This window comes from Mandrillus leucophaeus, unplaced genomic scaffold (genome assembly GCF_000951045.1).
Source record: "Mandrillus leucophaeus isolate KB7577 unplaced genomic scaffold, Mleu.le_1.0 Scaffold243, whole genome shotgun sequence".
Lineage (NCBI taxonomy): Eukaryota > Metazoa > Chordata > Mammalia > Primates > Cercopithecidae > Mandrillus > Mandrillus leucophaeus.
Window position 1 is genome coordinate 1,986,721 of NW_012102510.1, and position 25,553 is coordinate 2,012,273.

Here is a 25,553-nt window from a genome sequence, read left to right on the forward strand (position 1 = left end):
TGGCCAGGCTGGTCTTGAACTCCTGACCTCCGGTGATCCACCTGCCTCAGCCTCCTGAAGTACTGGGATTACAGGCATGAGCCACCACGCTCAGCCTGAGCCTGATATGTTTTGGCTCTGTGTCCTCCCCCATAAGTCTTATCTCAAGTTGTGATCCTAAGTGTTAGAGGTGGGGCCTGGTAAGAGGTGGCTGGATCATGGGGCAGACTTTCCCCTTGCTGTTCTTGTGATAGTGAGTGAGTTCTCACGAGATCTGGTTAAAAGTGTGTGGCACTTCCCCCTTGCTCTCTCTCTCTCCTGCTCCGCTATGGTAAGACGTGTTTGTTTCCCCTTTGCCTTCGCTATGATTGTAAGTTTCCTGAGGCCTCCTAGCTATGCTTCCTGTACAGCTTGCAGAACTATGAGTCAATTAAACCTTTTCTTCATAAATTACCCAGTCTCAGGTAGTTCTTTATAGAAGTGTGGGAATGGACTAATACAGGGCCTTTGTTATATCATTGGGATAATGGGACCAATATTTCTCAGCAGAGGGTAATAAGAGGGTTTAGAAACGGAATCAGCCAGGTACAGTGGGCTCATGCCTGTAATCCCTGCATTTTGGGAGGGTTAAGATCACTTGGCCCAGGAGTTTGAGACCAGCCTGCACAACAAAGCAAGATCCTGTGTCTACAAAAATATTTTATAAATTAGATTGGTGAAGTGGCACACTCCTGTGGTCCTAGCTACTCAGGAGGCTGAGGGAGGAGGATCCCTTGGGCCCAAGAGGTCAAGGCTGCAGTGAGCTGTGATTGCACCACTGCACTCCAGCCTTGGCACCAGAGGGAAACCCTGTCTCAAAACAAAACGAAAAAAAACCGGAGTCAAGTCTCTGACCATGATACACAGATAGTTTTCTTCCCTGCTTAAAACTCTCCAGAGCTATGCATTGCCTATATTGGGGCTTTTTCTAATGGTAAAATGTACACATTCCCTGGAGACACTGTTAAAATGCAGATTCTGCTTCAGTGGGGCTGGTGAGGCCTGAGTGTCTCCACTATCTTGCTTCTGCCACTCTCCACCCTCGCCCTTTATCACCTTGTCATCAAGCCCTTCAGGATGCAGATTCATCTATCTTGTTGCAGGTATTTTCCCAGAACCTGAAAGTATGTCTGAAACAGAACAGGTGCTCAATAACTATTTGTTAAATAAATGAATAAACTGATCTTGACTCTGAGTTTTTAGAAAACAGAAAAGGAAGAGCAGAAAGGGAAACCAGGGGCCAAGGGAGGCATTTGGAAGCACAAAAAAAATGGAGATGGGGGCGGTCACAGAGTAGCAATTGGAGGAAAGGCACCTCTGCAACTGTTTGAAGTTAAAGGTTTAGGTGACAGATTTACGGGTGTCAGATTTCAGCCTGGAGAAACAAAAACAAAAACAAAAACAAAAACAAAAAAAACGAGGAGAACCCAGAAACAAATGATTCTAACTTGCTCAGAAAGTCGTATATGAACGCAACTATAAACTGCTGATTTTCTACAGTTTTCACTACATACACACAGACACACACACATATGTGTACATATACACAGGCACTGGTGGTTTCCCTTCCTCCACACTCCATTAATATCTGGCTTGTGACCTTGTCCTGTTGATATGGTAAAACTGGGATAAATTCAGATTCACACTCTCAGCTGCTCCAAAGTGGCCTCATCAATGAGTGCTCTTCTGTAAACTCAGGGAAGGAAGTGAATGATGTGTCTGCATGTGCCGCCAACAGAAATCTCAGCTGTCTGGTCTGGCGTGAAAAGTCCTCCTGTTTAATGGGGTGGGAGGCCACCCCCAGGGCTGGGCAGCTTGCCTCCAGCTGGGGTTGTTTTTGTTTTGGTTGCAAAGTCACCAAGACCTCCAGAGAAACAAAGCAACTGAGTTTTTTTGGTCTTGTTTTGTTCTAATGAGTCAAACTTGCCGGGGACACAAAGCTGAAGTCTGCCCACAATATTTTTATGCTTTCCCCACATGAAGCAAAGTTCTAGCCAACAGCTCCCTTCCTTTTCCCACATGAGCTAATATTCTATAGCTCCCTAGCCATGACTCTGTTTATAGCCTTGGGCTTCAAGACCAGCGAGGAGAATTGTGCTCATTATAAGACATGCCTTCCCGTCAAATGTCACTTTTTTGTTTGTTGTTTTTAGGACGATTATTTAGAAAATGAGGTAAAGAGAACTGCCCTTTTTTTCTCTGGTAGAGAACAAACATCTGGACTTTCCCTACCTCTGAGTTCAGTTTCATGACAACACTGAGCATGTGACCTGGATCTATTTCAGGGGAAACTGCAAGAACCCAGGGTTTCACCCAAAAATGAGAAGCCCATTTATTTCTGTTTTCCTGTTTCTCATGACCACAGAGTGCACCGAACCCTGCTGTTAGTGGCTCACTAGAATGAGGAGGTCAGACCAGGAGGAACTGGAGAAATAAGGTCCTCTCTGCACAAGGGCGTGAGTCATTTCTAAGAGGGTGTCGTGGAGAACCAAGCCTGAAGTTTGCATGTTTTTCCCCATATGACAACAATCTTGAAAACCTTTCAAAAGGTCAGTGGAACTGACTTTGAGGGGCCCTCTGCATGACCGTGTGTGAGGTTTGGAAGGAAGGAGGTCTGGGGAAGCTGTGACGCAGCTTCTGGCTAGGGCTGTGGCAAACAGGGTGCCATTAGGAGTGCAGCATGAGTGGCTGCCAGCTCGTTGACAACACCACATGTGCAGTGCTCTCAGCCCAAGGGGCCCTCTGGGAGCTGACAGGAACACTGAGTTCATCCATCCAGGCCCATCCAGGGAGGTTCCTGAGACTCACTCCACCTAGGGGCGGGGGCTATGTTAGCTGTCACTGCATGGACTAAATACAAGAACCCTCAGCACTTTGGACCTGCTGCTTTCTCATTCAAACATTTCCACAGAAAAGTGACAGTAAGCTTGTTACTGAATCTAATTACAAGCCCAGTGTTCCCAATGTGCGGGGCTTATGTGATACATAGTAAGTTCTACTACACGACCAGCCAAATCCTTTCACTTGTTTCCTGTTACAGATGCTTGAATGCAGAGGTAGGAGCAATGGGAAACAGCAAAGCGGGTGGGGATGTTTTGAATGGTCCGGAGCAAGATGAAACCTCTCCAAATCTTACGATCCAGCTGCTATTGGCCTTTTTTTCTTACAAAATTAATGTAGACTGGCCACAGTTCTGTGGAGGATGCTTTAGAATAGGGCAGCCATGTCCTACCAGAGCCGTTATCTTCCCTTTGGTGAAATAAGGACGGCCATCATGTTTTCCCCTGGGTTTTTCTCAGGATGCGTTTCAAGATCCTCCAAACTGTTATACTCTAAATTAGCTTCAAGGTGCTCGGTTCCTGAACTCCTGTTTTCCAAAGTCCTTAATCAAAGCTAGAGTCAAACAGCAAATTTTCAGAGAACTGCTCATTGAGACCACATGTTCCCAATTGACATAATGGCCAATTCTAAGATCATCTCAAAGGTCTTCTGGAGCTCATTAAAGTGGGCGCCAAATCTCCAATGAAGCTTATTGAAAACTCTTCCCAAAGTGTCCAGAACTTTCCAGGTCATGGCTTTGTGTCCCTTGAGCAGGGACCTAGAATGGACATCAATGCTATAAATACCTTATCAGGCTGTGGCCACCCTTAAAGAGAAAGAAACCACAAAAGGCTACAGTGGCACCCCATTGACCTCCACACAGCACCACATTTTGCCAGCCTTATTAAATCTGATTTGGTAGATGGAATCATTTAGAAGATCCTATGGAATCTGAAGTCTGCTGCAGACTGGATTTAGGATTAAGTGCAATGATGAGTCAGATTCAAAACCGACTGGAAAAAAAAGAATAGAGTTTCATGGACAACATACACATGTGGTCAGTAAAGCTGCCTGTTGCACATTGCACCTCTCATTCCCTCATCCACCCAACAAACACCTATCTGGTTCCCGTATGTGCCAGCCACTGTGCTCAGCACTGGGCATTCAATGCTGAATGACATAGTTATTGACTCCCAAGGTGAAATAATATATTGGTAACACATTTCTGCCCCTATCATAACTCTCCTTTCCCCACCTTGCCTGCCCAGGTCATGCTGACCTGGGTAAAGAGCCAAACCTAGAGACAAAATCATCCCAACAGCTGCACAACAGGGATGATACGGCAACCTCAAATCTTGTCTGCAAATTTGTTGATACTCTTCCCATCCAGAGGTTATGGTCTCTATCCCCTCCCATTGGATCTGGGCTGGTCTTAGGAATGCATTTCTAAGCAATAGAAAGCCATGGAAGTGATGCTGTAGAACTTCTAAGATTCGTTCAGAAAAGGTGATATAGCCTCTACTTTGCTTGCTGGGACACTTGCTTTTGGAACCCTGAGCCATGATATAAGAAATCCAACTACCCAGCAGCCACCATGCTGGCAGGCAGCTCAGGCCACATGGAAAAGCCCTGCACAGACATTCCTGTCAGAGGTCCTTGTGGTTGGGTCCTTCCAGCCCAGGTGCCAGACATATGAGTAAATGAACCTTTGCATGATTCCAGCCCCAAGCTCCTGGTTTTCCCACCTGAGACCCTGGACTTCATGGAGCAAAGGCAAGCCGTCCCTACTATGCCCTTTCCAAATTCCTCACCTAGAGGATCCCAGGCCCTGGAGGAACAGGAATGCCTTCAGGCACCTGATGTCTCTCCTTTCTTCCTCAGATCCCTGGGCTGGAGAGTCAAATCGTATTGCTCTCTTTCTCCTGGGCACCACTGATAGACTCAGAACCAGTTGTAGAACCAATATCCACTATTGAAAAGTGAGGAGTCAGGACTCTTTCTGGCAAGCTCACACCTTTCATAACGTTGATTAAGAACACATACCCTGGGGACAAATCCTGGCTCCATCACTTACTCTGAGATGACTCAAACTCCCAAACTTCAGCTTTTAATCTGCAAAATGGGGAGAGCAGTACATACTTCATAAGGCTGTTGTCAGGATCACAATGAGGGAATCTAGGTAAAGTGCCTGGCATGTGGCAAATGCTCCAATGTCTTCCCCGGGAAGAAGCATCTCTTGTGACTTACCCCTTGTAAGACTTGAAAGCTGTCATTGTTGGGTGGTGGGTCTTGATCGGGGTCAACACCAACTCTGAAAGTCACCAGGGAGGAAGACAAAGAGAAAAACAGAGAGTATTAGCTTGGCCCATGGTAGCCATGCAGGCTGCAAGTAACCCGGAGGCTGACCATCTTCCCGAAGCATAAGGAGTGGTTAGCTAAAAGGTGAGGAAGGCTAGCATGCAGAAGTCATGAGAAAGAGGTCGCATACCACTTCAGATCCCAGAGAGTCAGAGGGGCAATGAATCCCATGTGCTTCCACTCTAAGCAAGGCCTCCGGAACACAACACATGCTGGCAACTGTCCACTTGCTTTTCTGCACCAGGTGGTCCCAGTTATCAAAATGTGGGTCTCACTGCACTAGGCCCTTCCTCTGTGCTGCTTCCTCACTTCTGCCCTGGTCTGCTTTAATTTCCCTAACATTTTGTTATCAACTTTTTCAAATATACAGGGAGATGTTGAAAGGCTTTAGCGTGAACCCCTATATACGCACCATCACTAGATTCTATCATCAACATTTTATTGTATATTCCTTATTACCTATCTATCCATTTCTCTATCACCCATCTTACTTTTTCTTTGGATGCATTCAGATAAAGTTGCAGATATCAGAATACTTCCCCTAAATACTTCACATGCATTATTGACAAAGTGTCCCTCCTTGACCAAACTTTCGTCAGGCTCCTAGGAATTCACTTCCCAACTAGGCACTGACTTTTGGGCTTCCATGTCCATCTCAGCATAACCCAATTTTAGCAAGAGGCTTGCTAAGTTGGTTTGGCCAGAACCCAACATCTGATTGGGTTCTTCATCCCCCCACAATCCCTCAGGTGATGTCTGATTGTCTAAGTTGGTTTGGCCAGAGCCCAACATCTGAATGGCCTAACCCCAACATCTGATTGGGTTCTTCATTTCCCCACAATCCCCCAGGTGATGTCTAATCCCCTTCGCCTGTCTTCAGCAAGAATCCTGTTGGGTCAGTTTAGCCAGAATCCCCCTTGCCCCTGATGTTTCCTCTCAGTACTTCTCCATCCACTGGCCCCTGTTCCTCTCCCCTGCTGCAAAACCCCATCACAGTGGTCCCTATACCAATCGTGATGGTCCTGAACAACATCTTCCTTACTGTTTTAATATACATCAGAATAATATTTTCTTTAACAGTATCATTAACTAGAGTCCTGACCTGCTTTCAATCCTGGTGCCCCTATACCCTCTTGCATCAAGATAGCCTCGAGAACTCACACATTTGAGAGCAACAACTAAAGATAGAAACAAAAAGCAAAATGGCAAGACTGACTTGTAACAAAAACTATAAAAGCACCAGGGCAGTTGTCTTGGCTTAGTAACATACTAACTGGCACTCTATGCATCTGGTAATTTTTTTTTTTTTGTATCCTTGCACCTTCCTCATTCTGAGGCAGGAAACTGTACCATGGATGACATGGATAACACTCGGCAATGGGGCAGAGAAAAAAGATGCCAGGAAAACCCTACATCTGCCATGGAATTTCCAATCTTCACTGCAGCCACTTGATATCAACCAAGTCTGAAATGCAGCCCAAACTCCTGACAGCAGAGAACCTAAAAGGACCTTCTGGGCCCTGCCACAGACAGAGGAGTGTGGGAAGGCCCTTGGAGTCTCTTGGAAGGTCTTGCTACTGATATAAGTGCAGAACAGGAGATTTCTAAGAAAGGAAACAAAGAGCTGCTTCTCAGCTTGCTACTGCTAAAGAAAACCAAAACAAAACAGATCGGGGCCGTGAGACACAAATAATATTCTGCACTTTTTTTGCCTTTTCAAGGCTGTTTACTTCAGGGCGATTTAGTAATTACTTTTCTGGCAGGGTTGAGGCCTCTTGGACCAATCCCCAAGGATGACACGGGACCTTGTGGCTTCCTACAAAGAGCCCCACCCTTGGGGCAGAGCCCAGAACCAAACCGGTCTCTGGGAAGAGGAGGTAAACGAATGGGCCAGGGTGTTTTGGTGTGGAACCGGGCAGCAAGAAAGAACAGGCACAGGATTTTTTTTGTTTTGTTTTTGAGAATTTTTTTGAGACGGAGTCTCGCTCTGTCACCCAGGCTAGAGTGCAGTGGTGCGATCTTGGCTCACTGCAACCTCTGTCTCCTGGATTCAAGCCATTCTCCTGCCTCAGCCTCCCGAGCAGCTGGGACTATAGGCATATGCCACCACGCCTGGCTAATTTTTGTATTTTCAGTAGAGACGGTGTTTCACCATGTTGGCCAGGCTGGTCTCGAACTCCTGACTTCAGGTGATCTGCCCACCTTGGCCTCCCGAAGTGCTGGGATTACAGGCGTGAGCCACCACGCCTGGCCCAGGCACAGGATTTTAATTGCAGGTTTAAAGCCTCAGAAGACTTTAGGGTCCCCCAACTTTCTGAAATTCCTAGTGTCAGGTCACTGTCCACTTTATGTATCTCTTTCCTGATCTGGTATAATGCTTTTGATCCAGGACACCGGAACTTTTTTTATGCTGTTTTATTAGATCTTATTTTAGCATTCCCCTGATATATCAGGGCTAAGTTCATAAGAACACAAATGACAACCTTTTTTTCCAGAATGGGCAGAATTATCTTTATTTTCATTAGGAAGTAGACAAATGTGGACATCCCACACTAAATGAAAAAATAAAGCAAGCAAACTGATGTGCTCATTCTGGAATGAATAAATACCCAAAATTGATAATTTCTCTACTGGTATAATTTGTCCATTCTGATTAACAGAAAAAACGCCATAAAATCTTGGAAAGTTTAGAAGTATTCTATTTTAATTAATAATTTTTTCTAAAAAAAAAAATCCCTGAATGGTCAAGGTTTTGAATAATTTGAGGAATATGAGACACACATCTTCATATAACTTGACCACCATATCATAACCTGAATTTGCTCATGTCCCAAGTCTAATAACTTACACTTTGCCTGAAGGACTTTCCTTCTTGAAGGCATGCTTCAAAGGAAAGGGTTTCCTCTGCAATTTAGCTGGTATCAAAGTCAGTCTCTACAAATGAACGTGTGTGTGTGTAGAAAAAAGTCTGACTTCAGTGAGCTTAAATACTTAAGTAATTTCATGTGAGTCATTACAGTGCACATATGGGGCCTGGTGATATCCCAAGACCCATGTCCCACTGCTTTCACCACTGCCCTCAAGGAAGTGAAATATTCTCACAGTGCTGAGAACAGAGCTGAAGCCTATTTTGCATTTGATTTATCTATCAGCACCGAGAATCAGATCAGGAAGAAAACATGCCAATTAGAGAAACAGAAAGGAAAGAAGAAACATTAAAGTTTGTACTTTGCTTGCCCAGACACCACCACCCTTAAGCATAGTTATATCATAAACTTGGAAGGATACTAAGAAACAAACTGCATTAGAGGACTCTTTATCTTTTTGATTAAACATTATTCATACCTTCTGGTTCACCACGACAAGGCACAAGTACACAAATATGTATTCTGAAAAACTAAAACAGCAGTGATATTTAATTAAGATGGTGTAAGCCTTACCCCAGTCATGGTTGAAATATGAAAATTCTAGTTCTCTTTATGAATTAAGAGCCTTATTTACTAGATCATAAGCAGGATTTTGTGGGGAAAGTGTGGCTCTGAAAATGAGCTGCTCTTAACACTAAGCTCAGTTGTACAAAAAGGAAACACTTGACAACTCAGGTTTTGTGTTGGCAATACACTGCCTAAATGTGGGGAAAGCAGACAGAATCCCAAGAACACTGACACATCAATCAACCCAGAGGAGGGGTGGAAAAAATGATTAGAACTGACTCAACCTTTTGCACCTTTACTAAAAGGGGTGGGGGTTGGCACACGCAGGAAGGAAGAGAAAAACAGTGTAAAGAGAAATATCTGAGGTTAGAAAGAGGAGAAAAGCCAGGCCTGGTTAATTTTTTTCTGAGGATGCCCTTGTGTCACCTGAAGTACTGCCAGTGGTGTTCATTCTGGTCCTCTTCGGAGGGCTCCTCAACGCCAACTCTGGGCAGCAGAAGAAGGGAATGTGAGTGTGACAGGGACAACAGGAGAGCCAGGAGCTCTGGGCAAATGATCTGGACCATGTCCATAAGAGAATATTTCTCACTTTCAATATAAATCCATATCCTCTCTTAAACTGTCCCCATCCTCTAAAACCCAGAGAGGCTGAGAGGCCACTAAATTTAAATTTAAAGCAGCAATATCAGGAGCCAGATCAAATGAGGATTGATCAGGAATGAGGATGAGCCTCTCAAAATATAATGTAATAAAATCAGAGGATGAAATCTACCTCATAGAAAACAAATTTACATATTTTTTTCGGAAATTCATCTGTTTATAAAGCAAGATACCAAAAATAGAAAAAAAGAAATTGTTGCTTAAATGTTACACATATTTAAAGTGTTTACATATATTTTTACACATATTTGACAGAAAGAACAAAAAGCATGATATTATTGAAAAACAGCAACAATACTTAAGAAGACAAAGATGGTCTTTTTTTTCAGACAAGCACACCATGTTGTACACAGGATCAACCTGAAAGTCGGGAACCTCGCTTCTGCTATTCTCTTTAGCTTGTAGCCTTTTGAGTTGACATGGTCCACCTTCACCTTCCTTAATAATTTCTGGGTTACTCAGAGTGCATCCGAGTCTTACTATCATGTTGGAGCAGGGTTTCGTAAACTCAGCAGCACTGACATTTCAGGTCAGATAATTCTCTGTTGTGGTGACCCGTACGGTGCACTGTAAGATGTTTAACAGCCAGCTTTCACCCACAAGATACTAGTAGCAACCCCACTCACCAAGAAGCTGAGGTTTTGACCCCTTCCTCTTGTTGTGGCCAACTAAAAACATCTCCAGATACTGCCAAATAAATGTCCCCTGGGGGACAAAATTGCCGTCAGTTGAGAATCACTGCATTAAACCACGTATTCTCAATGGAGGCAGTATCACCCTCCTGGGTATAAAAATTGGTTCTTGTAGGTAAAAGAAAATACTTAGATATTATAATGGTTTGTAGCCCTCCAAAGTGCCACAGCACAGACAGAGAGGCATAGCAGATCTGTGATACTAAAATTTCACTGGGGGAGGTAATTGAGGAAAAAGTTTTTAAAGGCTCCTCAGCGGTGACAATAATGAAAAAAAGATTGAGAACTACTTCGCTAGACAATGCCCAAATTCTCATGTTACTAATATCCCCTGACATATGCAAGTGAGGACACGATGCTTCTTAAGGTGGTACTTTTAGTTACATGTTCAGAATGTGACTTAAATCAGACTCTATTACTACAACATTGAAAAATTATAGCAAACACCAGAAAAACAAGCCAGATTCCTTAATGTAAGATTCATTGTCTCTTGAGTAATAGTATTAATAATAGTAGCAGCTGTAATGCTATGATTAATACTATTAATACAATAACAGCTAAAATATACTAAGTGCTTATGTGTCAGATGGTACATTGATGAGAGAATTCTTCATTGCATTATTTATTACCACATTTTATCCTCATGCTATGACTGTCCCTATTTAATCAGTGAGGAAACTGAGGGATACAGGTGAAATAAGTTGCCCAAGGTCACAAAGGTAGAAATGGTAGAGCCAAGATTCCAACTCAGGCTGCTAGACTCCAGAGCCTCAGCTCTTCCTCTTATAGGATATTGCCTTTGATTACAAGGTGGTATCTTTAAGGCCTTTTAAAATATCCAGTTGCAAATGCTATTACATGAAGAGCTCAGGGCTTCTCCCTGCCTTTATTCCTTATGTTATCTTGCAAAGAGCTTTATTACAAATTCTCAGTCTAACAGGATTATGCCAAGTAGAGCATTCTTACTTGTCCTTGAATGATTATATTACTGCACTCTGCGATGTGAAGGTTACAGTTCATTTGGCCACCTGGGTGTATGTCGTTCCACCGCCCCCACCCCACCCTCCCCCACCCACTATCTCCACCGTTTTGTGTGTGTTACTTGAAGCTGAGGACTCCTAGAAGACCGCCACCATGCTGTCGCAATGTGGTCAGGACACACACAAGGCTCATCAGCCAAAATAATCCCACGATCATTTTTTAAGTTGCTAAAATTACATCCTTTGTCAATAACAACTCTTAAGAGACTAAGAAAAATATTTTGTTTTAACAGAAAGCAATTTGCACATTTTACCATTATGTTTTAAAATACCAATCACAAAACACCAATTTAAAAAGATAAATTGGATTTATGGAAAGCAGTGACCTGGCTTTGGATGTACAGTTATATTCATTTTTATTTTATACACAGACTTGAAATTAGCCATAGTAAGAAACACAGCTAACTCCTATTTATGGTGAACTCCAAGAACCACCCTGGGCTTCTGACTTCTGAGCAGCTACTTAACAGTTCATCAGGGCCTCTATCAGTAGCCTGGAGAAGTAAGGAATAAGTAGGTACTGATCATATCGAGGTCACGGGGTCAAAATACCAAACTGAACTTCAGGGGGTTTCTGAATCAATTTAGAATAAGAATCTTAGTTACAGAAATGATTCATGGCCATCACACCACAAGCCACAAGCTAGAAAAATTAATCTGTTTTATTACCCTATTTCAGAGGGAATTTCTTTTGATGTAATCTCTGTAAATGTCAGTTTCTACACTTATGTAATCATTCTTTACACACATCTGGAAAAATGCAATGAGCTGACACAATATGTATTTTTCAGTAATGGCATACTTTCCTTCATTGTGCTGTCTAGATAGAGTCAGACAGAAGGAAGGAAATGATAAAGATAGAAACAGAAATCAATTAAAATGAAATTAGAAAAACAATACAGAAAATCAATGAAATAAATAGCTGGTTCTTTGGAAAACATCAATAAAATTGGCAAATGTCTAGCAAAATTGACCAAAAACAGAGAAGATATATCAAAAATGGGATATCACTGTAGACCCCACAGACATCAAAAGGATAACAAGGGAATGCTACAAACGACATAAACTTGACAACTTAAATGAAACTGACCAATTTCACAAATCACCACAACTTACCCAATATGAAATAGGTCATCTGAAAAGCCCTATAACTAATAAAGAAATTGGCTCCATAATTGAAAAACTCCCAAAAAAGAAGTCTCCAGGCCCAGATGGTTTCACTGGAGAATTGTACTGAGAGTTTAAGGAAAATAACACCAATTCTACACAATCTCTTCCAGAAAACAAAAGAGTAAGGAACATGTCCAACTCATTTTGTGAGGCCAGATTACTCTGATACCAAAACCAGACAAAAGCAGTATAAAAAATAAAGAACTACTGACCAATATCCCTTATGAATACAGACATAAAAATCCTTAACAAAATGTTTGCTCATATAATTCAGCAATATGTAAAAGAATAATGTACCACATCAAGTGGGGTTTATTTCAGAGAAACAAAGTTGGTTCAATATTTGAAAAGTAATTAATGTAATTCGTCATATTAATAGGTTAAACAAGAAAAATCATATGATCATATCAATTGATACAGAAAAAATATTTGATAAAATTCAACACCTGTTCATGAAAAAAAAAAAAAAAAAAACCCTCTCATAAAACTAGCAATAGATAGGAACTTCCTCAACTTGAAGATGAACATCTACAAAAACCCTGTAGCTAACAGTATAGTTAATAAAGAAAGACTGAATGCTTTCCTCTTTTTTTTTTTTTTTGAGATGGAGTCTCGCTCTGTCGCCCAGGTTGGAGTGCAGTGGCGTGTGATCTCAGCTCACTGCAAGTTCTGCCTCCCCGGTTCACGCCATTCTCTCGCCTCAGCCTCCCGAGTAGCTGGGATTACAGGCGCCTGCCACCATGCCCAGCTAATTTTTTGTATTTTTAGTAGAGATGGGGTTTCACCATGTTGGTCAGGCTGGTCTCGAACTCCTGACCTTGTGATCCACCTGCCTCGGCCTCCCAAAGTGCTGGGATTACAGGTGTGAGCCACCTTACCCGGCAAATGCTTTCCTCTTAAGATCAGAAAAAGATGAGGATGTCCGTTTATACCACTCTTATTCTACACAGTAGTGAAAATCCTAACCAGAGCAATAAGGCAAGAAAAGGAAACAAAAGGTACTCTGGTTGAAAAGGAAGAAAAAAAAAAAAACTGTCGCTATTTACAAATAACATGATGGTCTATATGGTCTATGCAGAAAATTCCAAAGAATCTACCAAAAAAAAAAAAAAAAAAAAAAAAAAAGGACCAAAACACTTTCAGAGCTAAAGAACGAATAAGTGAGTTCAGCAGTAAGGTGACAGGATACAAGTTCTAACAAAACATGTACAGGCCATGGGTGCTGAAAACTGCAAAAGTCGAATGAAAGAAATCAAAGAAGATGTAAATAAATGGAGAAATACATCATGTTCATGGATTGGAAGACTCGACAAAATAAAGATGTCAATCTCCCCAAAAATTAATGTAAAGGTTTAACATAATTCCTATGAAAGACCCAGCAAGATTTTTTTTTACATGTAGACAAATGTGTCCTAAAATTTATGTGGAAAGGAAGTAGAATAGCCACAACAATAAAGTGGGAGGAATCACTCTAACTGATACTAAGGTTCACTGTATAACTATAGTCATCAAGACAGTATGGTCTTGGAAGGATAGACACATAAACCAATAGAGCAGTGCAGAAAGACAACCCCATGCATACAGACAACTGATTTTTGACAAAGAAGCAAAATTAATTCAATGGAGTAAGGATAGTCTTTTCAACATATTACGTTAGAACAACTAGATAGCCATTGGCAAAAAAAAAACCCTCAATCTAAACCTCACATCTTATACAAAAATTAACTCAAAATGGATCACAGACTTAAATGTATAGTGTAAAACTGAAAAGCTTTTAGAAGATAACACAGAAGAAATCTTCAGGCCTAAGGCTTGGTAGAGTCCTTAGACATGATACCAAATGCATGACCCATAAAAGAAAAAAAATTGATAAATTATAAATTAAAACTTCTGCTCTATGAAAGACCCTATTAAAATGATCAAAAGACAAATGCCGGGCGCGGTGGCTCACTCCTGTAATCCCAGCACTCTGGGAGGCCGAGGTGGGTGGATCACGAGGTCAGGAGATTGAGACCATCCTGGCTAACACGGTGAAACCCCATCTCTACTAAAAATACAAAAAATTAGCCAGGCATGGTGGCGGGCGCCTGTAGTCCCAGCTACTTAGGAGGCTGAGGCAGGAGAATGGTGTGAACCCAGGAGGCGGAGCTTGCAGTGAGCCGGGATGGTGCCACTGCACTCCAGCCTGGGAGAAACAGTGAGACTCCGTCTCAAAAAAAAAAGACAAGCTACACACTGGGAAAAAATATTTGCAAACCATGTATCTGACAAAAGACTACAGTCTAGAATAACGAACTCTAAAAACTCAACAAAGAAACAATCCAATTTAAAAATGGACAAAAGACTTGAACAGATACTTCACCAAAGACATATGAATGGCAAATAAACACATGAAGTGATGTTTAATATCATTATCTATGAGAGAAATGTAAATTAAGACCACAATGAGATATTCCCACATACCTACTGGGACAGCTGAAATGAAAAACACTGACAATACCAAACGCTGGGGAGGATGCTGAGAAACTGGATCCCTCATACACTGCTGGTGAGAATGTACAATGGTACAGCCACTCTGGAAAACAGTTGGCAGTTTCTTATAAAACTAAACACATCTTTACTATCCAACCCCAGAAGGCACACTCCTGGGCATCTATCTTGGAGAGGTGAAAACTTATGCCCATGCAAAAACCTACAGAATAATATTCACAGTGGCTTTATTTTTAATAGCCCAAAACTTGAAACTATCCAAATGTCCTTCGAGGGGTAAATGGTTAAACAAACTCTGGTACATCCAGAGTTTGGCTGGAGCCACTAATTAGGCAGCAGGGACCAAAGGAGGAATGTGGCAGGCCCACCTTGGAATACTACTCTGCAACAAAACAGAACAAACTTGATACATGAACAACCTACGTGGATCTCCAAGGCAGTTACAAGAGCAAAATGTCAAAAGTCAACTCTCTACTCTCAACGGAAAATTTGGTCCCGTATATGTTTGAGGGGAAGGGGAGAAAAGGATTTATAAAATAGCATGAAAAACAAACATGATTTAATGAGGCTCTGAGCATCCAGAGCATCTACTAGGTGATCAGACAAACAGGAGCAGGAAGTAATCTCAGAGGTCACCAAATGCAAAGATTCTCAACTGTGTGCAGGGTAAACCTTTTTTCTTGCCCTAATTCTGCTACATAGAACAAAGATGGTACCATCTTATGTCTTAAGTTTAAAAGTAAGAGACTGTAAATTTTCTTCAGGTTTATATTCTCAAAGATGGATTCTTTTCCTTAATCCAACCCTTGAGATTCATGCCAGGTAATTGAAATTCTAACCTTCCCAAATTTTATAACTCTTCTTCACAGGCAGTATAGCACAGTGGTTAAGAGTGTGGACTCTCTGGTATGAGCGCCTAGGTTCAAATCCTAGCTTGTCCACTTAAAGCTCTGTGACCTTGGGCAAATTCCTGCTTTGTGCCTCAGTTTCCCCAACTCTAAAATTGAGATAATAGTCTTATCTCCCTTGTAAGAATGTTATGAGAATTATCTTCATATATGCATGGTATCTGGAACAATGCCTGAAACATAAGTGTTACTTATTATTATGACTAACACTGATAAACCCCATACTGGTTCTGCAGACCCACCTGGATCTCAGGCAGGGATACACTAGCCCAGAAATGGTGAAGCTGGCAGTGGAAGTGGCAGTGGCTGGTGGCAGAAGTGGCAGCCCAGGAATCTCTGCCTAACATCTATACGAAAACTCCAGATACAGGAGATGATTCTCTCAAATTTTAGTTTCTTCCCCCCAACTCCAAGGATGACTGGGAGATCTCTGTTCATTTTCTCTCCTCCAAGGTATGTACGCCGTGCAGCTGTCTCGGGCATTCTACAGTCTAGAGAATACAAACTAAAAAAGCCAGCAGAGAAAGAAAAACCATTGCCACCGTGTGGCTTTTCAAAGAAGTTTTCTTCACACCTTTGTACTACGCAAGTGTCTTCTTGTTCCGGAACACGGTCACCCTGTGCAGACCTGAAATTGTGGTAAGTGGCCAGAGCACATCCAGTGATGTGCAGCACAACACTTAGAGCTGAAGTGCCCTTGAGATCACCCGGCAGAGCGTCTTCACTTAACGCTGAGGAAACCTGAGGCCCAAACACATGAGAGGCTTGTCTTTAATTCAAGCCAGAGTTGGGCTGTGGGTCTCTTGAACCCTATTTCCAATGACTTCTTTACCATAAGATGCTGGAGCTCACAAACACAATTTGGAATTCAAGCGCTCTTGAAAAAGTCAAACTTGTATCAGTGCTCCTTCTGTCCTGACACAGCTACAAAGCCACAGGCAGAGGACGTCCATGAAACTGCAACAGGTGAGGGTTACCCAGAAAATGTCACCTCTTTTGTACACTCAAGCAAGAAGAGACAGCATACAGCTTCATGCTAAAATAAAACTCTAATTGCCTCTATATCTGGTTGGTGAGCTTATTCTTCAGAGTCTGGATTTCATTTCAAAGGAACATGAAATACTGGACTCTGCCAGGGGCTCTTGGTCTATTTTCTGTCCTGCAGCTTTAAGACTTTTTAAATTTTTGCTCTAATGTCACTGTTCTAGCAAGATCCAGGCACTTCTCATTCTTTGTATGTTTGCACTGACAAAAATTTTTAATGACTACATTTTTTTTCTCCTGGAAAACCCCATACTCCAAACTTTTACTTATTGTTTTAAAAAAAAATTGTTAATCCCTCCTCACAAACAAAACCAAAGACTGTAAAAGGCTTCCATGAACTAAAGCAGCACATCCTGCACAGGGTGTTGAACATTCTCAGGAACAGTGACAACTGACATACTCAATTAGCCTTGGTTCCAAACCAACCTGATGTTAAGCCATGACAACATGGGTGTTGTGCCTCCTCCAATGATCCAGACGGTGAAGAACACGATGAGAAGGGTGGTCGTGAACATCATCTGGCGAGCATAGGATGCCGTGTCACGGATGGCCAACGCAAATGCCATTGCTCCCCTGAGGCCTGCGGGGACCAAAGAAGTTCTGCTCATAAGAATTAAATGACAATGTTGTCTCAAAATCCACTGCTGCCATTTGGGGCTAATAAACTCTATGCATTCATGCTTCAGGGGCCAAGTTGTCTTACCTAGAAAGAACCTGAAAGGCATGATTTTCTTTTATTTGATGCTGTCTTTTGCAAAACTCCCAAACACAATGAAAAAGCATCGTACTGCTTTGTACAGCACTTTTTCAGAATAATAACACTCCTATTGCTTAAATGATTCTCCTGCTAGTAACATGAAGTAAAAATAAATATAAATAAGTAATAATAATATAAGCTAACACTGTGATCCCAACACAACCCAAGCACCACACAGTCAATACAAACTTAAAAAACAGGCTAGGTACGAGTATTCAAATTTGTGGAACACAGTTCAGCATTTCCTTAGCAACAGGGGAAACCACACAGAGAAGTGAAAATATAACCCAGTCTACATCAGGGGTGGTCAACTCTTTCTGTAACTGGCCAGATACTAAAGATTTTAGGTTTTGTGGGCCAAGAGGCAAAATCAAGAAAATTATGTGGGTACTTAGATGAAAGAGACGAACATTTCCACAAATGTTTATTATCAAAAATCAATAGTAATAATTGAGGCCACTTTGTCGTAATACAGGTCTAATAATGAAAAGAGGCAAATTCTTTCTGGAGGGGATATTTTGCTTAACTGTTGTTTCAAAGTCAGTGTTGTCTATCATCAAACAGAGTGCAAACATTCATCTGTATAAGACGTTCTCAGCTCATGGGCTATGTGAAGACAGGCAGTGGCCAGATTTGGCCCAGGGGTTGTAGTTTGCTGATACCTGATCTGCATTATGGATTTTAAGATTAATATCAGCAGTTTAATGTTTTGGAGTCCATCTTTCTAAGCTCTTTTGTTCCTTTCCCATATCATGCTCATAATTTATTTTATAGTAAAGACTGAATCTGGCTGGGTGTGGTGGCTCACGCCTATAATCCCAGCATTTTGGGAGGCAAAGGTGGGCAGATCACCTGAGGTCAGGAGTTTGAGACCAGCCTGACCAACATGGTGAAACACTATCTCTACCAAAAATACAAAAATTAGCCAGGCATGATGGCATGTGCCTGTAGTTCCCTGCTACTTGGGAGGCTGAGGTGGGAGAATCACTTGAATCCTGGAGGCAGAGGTTGCAGTGAGCCGACATGGTGCCACTGCACTCCAGCCTGGAGGACAGAGTGAGGCTGTGTCTCAAAAAAAAAAAAAAAAGAAAAGAAAAGAAAAGAAAAAGAAAAAAAAAAAAAGACTGAATCTACAGTCTTTAGTATATATCTAGTATTAATTTTTATTCACCATGGGGAAGATTGTGTGTATAACATGCGAGAGAATGAAAAGTTAGACTTACTATATCTCTTTGTACATTTTTCTACTTTTTGCAATTTCACAATTATTAATATATGTAATCTGAGCACTTCACTACAATTCACTAAAGAAGAGTGACATCAATAAAAGTTACATTGAAAACAAAGTTGATGTTTTCTATTAATCTGTCTTAGTGAAATATTTATACACATCCAGGTCACCCTACAGCCAGCCAGCTATGTCACTGGTCAACATTTAAGCCTCTCAAGGGATGTTGACTCAAAGAAGAAAACTTGGGCATCAGAGAGAGACCACGTAGAATACATTTTTCTTAATTTCACTAGGTAAGCATGGTAAGCAATATGAAAGTGAGACCTCAGGTATTTCATAGCCTTGATGAATGAGTTCCTTTTGATAGGCAGATTTCTCCCAGCATAAAATGTCTTTTATTGGAGATATCATTAAACAGCACTGTACACTTCTCAGCTTTTTAGTACGGAAGCCAATGAGCATATTTAAGTTGACCTAGATGACAGGGTTAGCTCCAACTAATCTTCCTCTTGTCCACTGGCATATTCCTCATATGTACATAGAAGCTTATCACCGTCCTCTTCACCAAGTTCTGAATGTGTCCCTGCTGCTCTTGAGTGAAGCTTAAACTCTTTGGCACAGCACTGGAGCTTCCCTGAGGTCTCCACTCTACCGTGGTGGTTCTCAAAGTGTGGTTTTCAAACCAGCAGCAGCGGCAGCTCAGAAATGTTAGGAGAGCCCACTCCATATCCCCAGAATCAGACAGTGAGGCCCAGCAACCTGTGCTTTAACAAGCCCAATGGGCAATTCTGATGTAACCTAAAGGGTGAAAATTATGAGTTTAGATACAATTCTCCTTTCCAACCTCACCTTCTTTTTTTTTTTTTCCTTTTTTCTTGCATATCATTCCTTTCTTATACTGATTTGGAGAAAAGATTTAGTACAGTTATGCTCAAAATGAGTACTGGGCCCATGTGGCAGGGCCAAGTAACTAAAACATGATTCAGAAAACAGGCAGTGAAAGACACACTTGGACATGATCAAGAGGCATTTCACTGCCATGAAACAAGGCGGGGCAGGGATTCTAAAATACACAGCAGGAGGCACTCCCACCCCTTTCAAGTCACGGAGCTTGTGCCATATTGGTATAAGGAATGGTTTATTTTCTGATGATCACATGTGGGATTATTTCAACTGCCACTAGAAACCCCACAAGGACTTTTGTTTTGTATTATTTATACACTTCATTTTTGTCAAATAAATGCAACAGAAACTTAATTCAGGATTGATCCCACCCATCAAGTACAGCCGGCCCCTCTGGGGTCAGGAAGGAAACCGTTTTTTTGTTTTTTGTTTTATTTGTTTTTACATCACCATGCTGGTTACATTTATCTTCCACTGGAATGACTAGAGCCCTCCAGGCAGTGGCCTGACTACAGAAGAACACAGGACTGGCTCCTGGGGGCAAACAGGCTCTCTTGCTTCTCCTCTTTGGCCGTGCCTTAGCATGGTTCCTCCCTATCTCCTACTCAAGCAGGTCCTTAGTACACAAAGCCCTGGTAAAAACCCAAGTCACTACCTCTCAACTCTTTTGGATAAGGGGAGTTTTCCCTGGGCTTGGACTGAGAAGCCGTGCCCTCCCTGGAGGTGCTATCTTGACTAGATTGTGTGAAGACAGTGGGTGCAGGAGAAAAATGGCTGAAATGAAAAATGGGAGTCACTGGTACCCATCTGCAGCTACAACTTCAGATGCCTACAGATGTGGTCAGTGTGACATGTGCAGTGGGGAGGGACAGAGAAAGGGATGGGCAAGGCGGGTGTTCCCAGGGAAAGTAGTCTATCCGCTGGCCTTTACCTCTTCACTTTGCCCTGGGCAGCCACAGCTTCCACGGCTTTACACACGGTCTCTTCATCCCCCAGGAACTGCATGCGCCTGATGTGCTTCAAGTTCTTGTCCAATTCATAGACAACGGGAATAGCAGTCGGCAGGTTCCTCTCCGCAGAGAGACCCTGCAGATGCTTGACAATGCCGGGGAGGCTGTTGCCGTGGGCTGTAATCAGTACCCATTTCCCCTCCTCAATCTGGGGAACTATTTCTTTATTCCAAAGGGGCAGAGGTCTGGCAGAAGTGACCTTCAGACCCTCACAAGAGGGTAGCTGATCTTCAGTGAGGTCTACATACCTGCGATCTTTACTGATGCTGCTGTAGAAGGGATGATTGGGCTCTATGAGAGGTGGTGGGACATCACAGGAGCGCCTCCAGATCTTTACCATGCTTGGCAGCAGTTTCTGCTTTATGGAGGTCGGTCAGAAGCCCAGAGTGCCACTCATTAAGATGCCAAGTCCTCACTACGGGCAGCCACATCAGGTCAGTGGCATCTGGCACTGTCCAGAGGGCCCAGATTGCCCTCTTCTGCACTGAGGTGAAGCAGATGTTGAACTTATAGCCAGCATCTTGCAGTGCCTGTCTACCTCACTTCGCCTCCTTGTGGGCCCCGGGCTCAGGGAGTGTCCTTCCAGCCACTGAAGCAGTTCTCCAGGTTCCAGGCACTCTCCCCGTGCCAGATCAGCCACAGCTTGTAGGCGGCAATGGTGGTCAACCTCACCCTCTTTCTGAATTACTCCATGTATCTGACATTTAAACCAGACTGCTGCCCTTCCCTAAACAAGCCAGGCATGCCAATGCTTTTCTGCCTTCCCAAACTGCTGCCTCCTGAAATTCCATTCTTCCAAGCCTAGCTAAAAGGCCACTCCCTTAGTGAAGATGGCCCTGAGCCATTCTCTTCTTGTCCACATTTCTTTCAGACCTCTGTTGTGCAATTCACCAACCTCTCTTGGAAGAAAATGAAGTCTTTGTGTACCTGCCTCCCCCCAGCAGACTGTGAGCTCCGTGAAGGAGGCTGGTCTTTGCATCCTCCACAACCTAGAGCTGTGGCTTATGAAAAGAGGATGCTCAATAAATGTTTGTCAGAGTAAAAGGAAATCATCTTAGAGGACTGTACCTGTATCTAAGTTCAGAGGCAAGCTAGTGTGAGACAAAATGACTGCTTTACTGAGCAGTGCCTGTTGGTTTGATTTCACTATGACTCTGTGAGCCCCCCAATAACTACTGCATGGCAGTAATGGTGGCTGCAACTCACTCTCTGTCTTAAAGGACAGAGGTGCCTTTAAGGGTCACAGTAGCCTTTTGCAACTAACTTCTCCTCCCTCTGTTCTGCAGAAATGCTCTAACTTGGGTCTCATTTATATAAAGCTGACACTTACCACCCTCACTGCATCATCCACTCATGCCAGCTACTCTCTCCTTACTCTACTTCCACAGCTTTCTTTATTGTCCTTTGTCCCCTCAGTGGCTTCTCCAGACTTCTGAGCTTTACAGGGAAAAGGGGGGGCATGCGGGAGACAGTGTCAATTCAGCAGGATGATCACAGCTATTAAATTCCGGTGTTGGGTCCCCCTTGCTTACATGAGTGTATTTTATTTCTTTTGCTCCACAGAAAGTTAGAGCTGGGGGACCTCAGCTAATTAGTTCAATTTCATTATTTTACAAGAGAGGATACTGCAGCTGGGAGGTGCTGAGTGACTTGGCCAGTGCTCTTTCTCATCAGGAGCTCTTTTCCTTCTAATTCTAGACCTGGCGCCCTTCAGGAAGCTTAAGGGTTATGAAGATCTTCTAGAAAACAATCAAGCACTTTAAACACCATATCTCCAGGACCCTTGAGTGGTAGTGATGAAATAGAAATGCAAATAATTTAGGGGAGAACATTCACATTTGGTAGTATGGTTTGCAAAATCAACACTAACTCAATTGAACATGTACATCTGTCTATTCCTCACTGCAGGGGATACAAACGGACCAGAAACTTGAATGCTTGCCTTTTTATGAACCTTATCAATTATATTTTAATCATATTCTTGTTACCTGCTGAATAAAACTCATTTTCTTTACACTTACGCCTTTTTACCTGAAAACATCATCATGTGTTGAAAATTCCAGCCAATCTTATGCCTTCTGCCCAAGTTGAGGAAGAAGGAAAGCGGGTAGATGTGCGCAGCTCTGCCCAGGAAGATGGCAACCTGACCACAGGTGGAGGTTAAGGGCCCAACAGTTTCCAGAATGGCATTCCACACAGCCTCCGGCTGAGCAGAGAATTTTAGGAATGCTGTGATGCCTCATTATAGTCCAGAGAGCTGCCCAAAAAAGCCCGGCTATCTAGTTTCTCTCTAGACAAGTTTCTCAGCAACAAAATGGGAGTAGTTTGGCTAAGCTTCCCCATCTCCTGATTCATAGAGATCATTTCTAGCTTGTTAAACACACTGTTGTAACTTCTTGATTTAATTCAACTGGTATCTATCTATCTATCTATCTATCTATCTATCTATCTATCTATCTATCTATCTATCTATCTATCTAAATCTATCTAAAAAGGAGTCCAGAAATAAGCTAAAGTACCACGGCAGGAGAGGGCAGTTGAGAGAAGCAAACAGTGTCTGTTGGGCTCTACTAAAAGAAAAGGCACTAGAAGAAAAAAATTGCTAATCCTGCAGTCAAACTATAAAGAAAAAGTTTGCTGGATAAGTGCTCGCAGGCTTCATTTGCAAGTAAACATCAGAGATTTTAATGGCCAGAAAGAGCCTGCAAATAAGAGGTGGGGAAATTTAAAATATTCATAACACTAAAAGACATTCAGATCACTCACAGGAATGAACCCAGGGAGATATTTCTCTACCTAAGTAGCTAAAATGTCTTTTGGAGATGTAAGAAATGGAAAAAGGAGGGTGGAAAAAGGAACTCTGTTGTGGAAACCAAAGAATTCAGGGAAACTGGTCCTTTGTCACTTCTGAGTTTAGAACAGTGCTCAGCTGAGAGAGCTGCACACTCCCCTGGTCAGAGAAGGGAACGCCTGTGGGAGCCAGAGGAACAGGGAGCTTCCGTTTTGGCAAAACACCAGCTGCAGGAGCTGCAGCTGTTTCAGACAGAAGCCAGGGCGGAACTATCTTCTCTGTCTCCTGCAGGGTAAAGCACTGCCTGTTTTTCTTCCGTTTTCTTTCTGTTTTGTTTTAAGCAGAAAGAACAAGGTAATGCTTACAAAGTACATTCCATCCCAGAAGAGAAGCAAAAGTCCTTAAGTGGTAAGCAGCAGTTAGGATCTGCAGAGGACCTGGCTTGGCCTCTGCCAGGCCCTCATCTGTAAACAGGGCTGTACTCTCACTATCTCTCACAGGATGTCATGCTAGGAATACAAATCAAAACAACATGCAAGGTCTTTCTCAAAAAAGAATAAAAACACTGGTCTTGCAGATTTTTAGCTATTAGTCTGGTAAAGCATGGAAATCCAAGAAATGAGCCACCGGTTTAAGCGCAGGAGGCTCTCACACTAGAAGGATTCCAGTATTGCATTAGGCCACTGTCACTGTCCAGCAGCTTGGTGAGTGTCAGTCATTCCTGCACAATAAATTAAGCCCAGAGAGAAAAACACTCCTTTTTGGCCAGCATTCCAAAATCTAAGGATAATCATGAGGCCTCAGAAAAGGCAAATGTGCATGTCCAGCAATAGGGGACTGTGCTCAGTATCTTGAAATCAAGCCCCAGAAAAGTTCGCTTTAATAAAAACATAGTATCTGAGGCCAAGTGAGCAAAACCCTCAGCTATCCATCCATTGCTAGGGACATGAGAGAAGCCAATCCCGCAAATTATGTCTCTTTTCCAGAAACTGCATTTACAATGGGCCCAGACCAAGGAATCAAGTATTTTTCTATTTTATCTTTTCTTCCCCTCATTTTTTTTCCTTCTCCTTTTTGTGGTGGGGGTGGGGAGAAAGAGTCTTCTACCATGATCTGCAGCAGCAGGGAAGCTTGAGGAAACAGTAGGGTCACTGCCTGCAAGCAACCCTGGGCAGTGTGAGGAAGGGCTTCGCATACTGTGGATGTAGTTACGAGCAAGAGGAGAACCTTTGGGTCATCCAAATCAGGGCACCTCCTGGATTGGAATTCATACAGCAATGAAATGTCAAAAATAACACTGGAGACTGACCTGGTTGCTGACTTTTAGATACACCCAGAAGGGCACTTTACAAAACAAACTATCACCTGCTGAGCACCAGTTTAACAGAAAGGCCATCTTACACAGAAAAGGCCGAAAGGATGACCTTGGAATACATGCAGTCCTTTAAGTCAAATACATTTAGCGTTATGAAATGCCACTTAAGCCTTCTTTTATTCATCATAAAAACCCTGTGAACTAGCATGGACTTAGTCACCTACCCAAAACAGAAACAGTAATTATTATTTTATGAGATTTTATATGATTATATTATTGTTATTTTATAGTATTATTATGACTATTATTACTATAGCTTCTCCAACAGTGGTTGTCTCTGCATGTAGAAAATGGTGGAACAAGAAAAGGATACAAAAGCGCCAATGATGAAAATGGGGCTGAAAACGTGCTTCTGGAAGGTAAACAGTGCCAGGCCCATGTAGGAGAAGATGAAGTTCTCTGCCAGGAAATGTAACACCTCAAAGAGCTGCACAGAGAAGGGAAAAGGAAGCTGTAAACCCTGCACTTCCCCCTTCCCTGTGTTAACAAGCAACTCGTGAGTACCAAGCCTCTCTCTCACCTGCTTGGTTCGACTTCTTGATTCCACCGACAGATTGTTGTAGGTGTAATGAGCTTGTGTGATTCCACAGAAAAGGACAGCTACAACACCTGTTAAAACATCCCCCCAAAAAATCAATGGAAAATAAAGAGGCAGGGGAAAAAAAACTCTGCTGGAACAAAAGGTTAAGGTAGGCAAGCCTAGCATATCCAACTTCCTGGATATTTTTGAAACTTTCCTATTGCTGGGTCGGGCACAGTGGCTCGCACCTGTAATCCCAGCACTGCAGGAGGCCAAGGCAGGCAGATGGCTTGAGCCCAGGAGTTTGAGACCAGCCTGGGAAACATGGTAAA

General features: G+C 42.6%; 1 protein-coding gene and 1 pseudogene across 3 annotated transcripts in view; both read right to left on the reverse strand.

Moving 5' to 3' along the window:
• Positions 1–25,553, reverse strand: part of SLC9A7 (solute carrier family 9, subfamily A (NHE7, cation proton antiporter 7), member 7) — a 150,336-nt gene that overhangs the window by 15,704 nt on the left and 109,079 nt on the right. For 2 of the 3 annotated variants that reach the window (XM_011982823.1, XM_011982824.1), the window contains exons 9-13: positions 25,222–25,310; positions 25,015–25,128; positions 22,567–22,678; positions 17,061–17,214; positions 5,106–5,149 (exon numbers count right to left, since the gene is read on the reverse strand). In XM_011982823.1, coding sequence (XP_011838213.1) covers positions 5,106–5,149; positions 17,061–17,214; positions 22,567–22,678; positions 25,015–25,128; positions 25,222–25,310 — 513 coding nt within the window. Of the gene's footprint in view, positions 1–5,085; positions 5,150–9,056; positions 9,117–17,060; positions 17,215–22,566; positions 22,679–25,014; positions 25,129–25,221; positions 25,311–25,553 lie in introns of all 3 variants that reach the window. The other variant, XM_011982822.1, reaches the window with a different exon arrangement.
• LOC105541708 lies at positions 20,453–21,996 on the reverse strand (annotated as a pseudogene).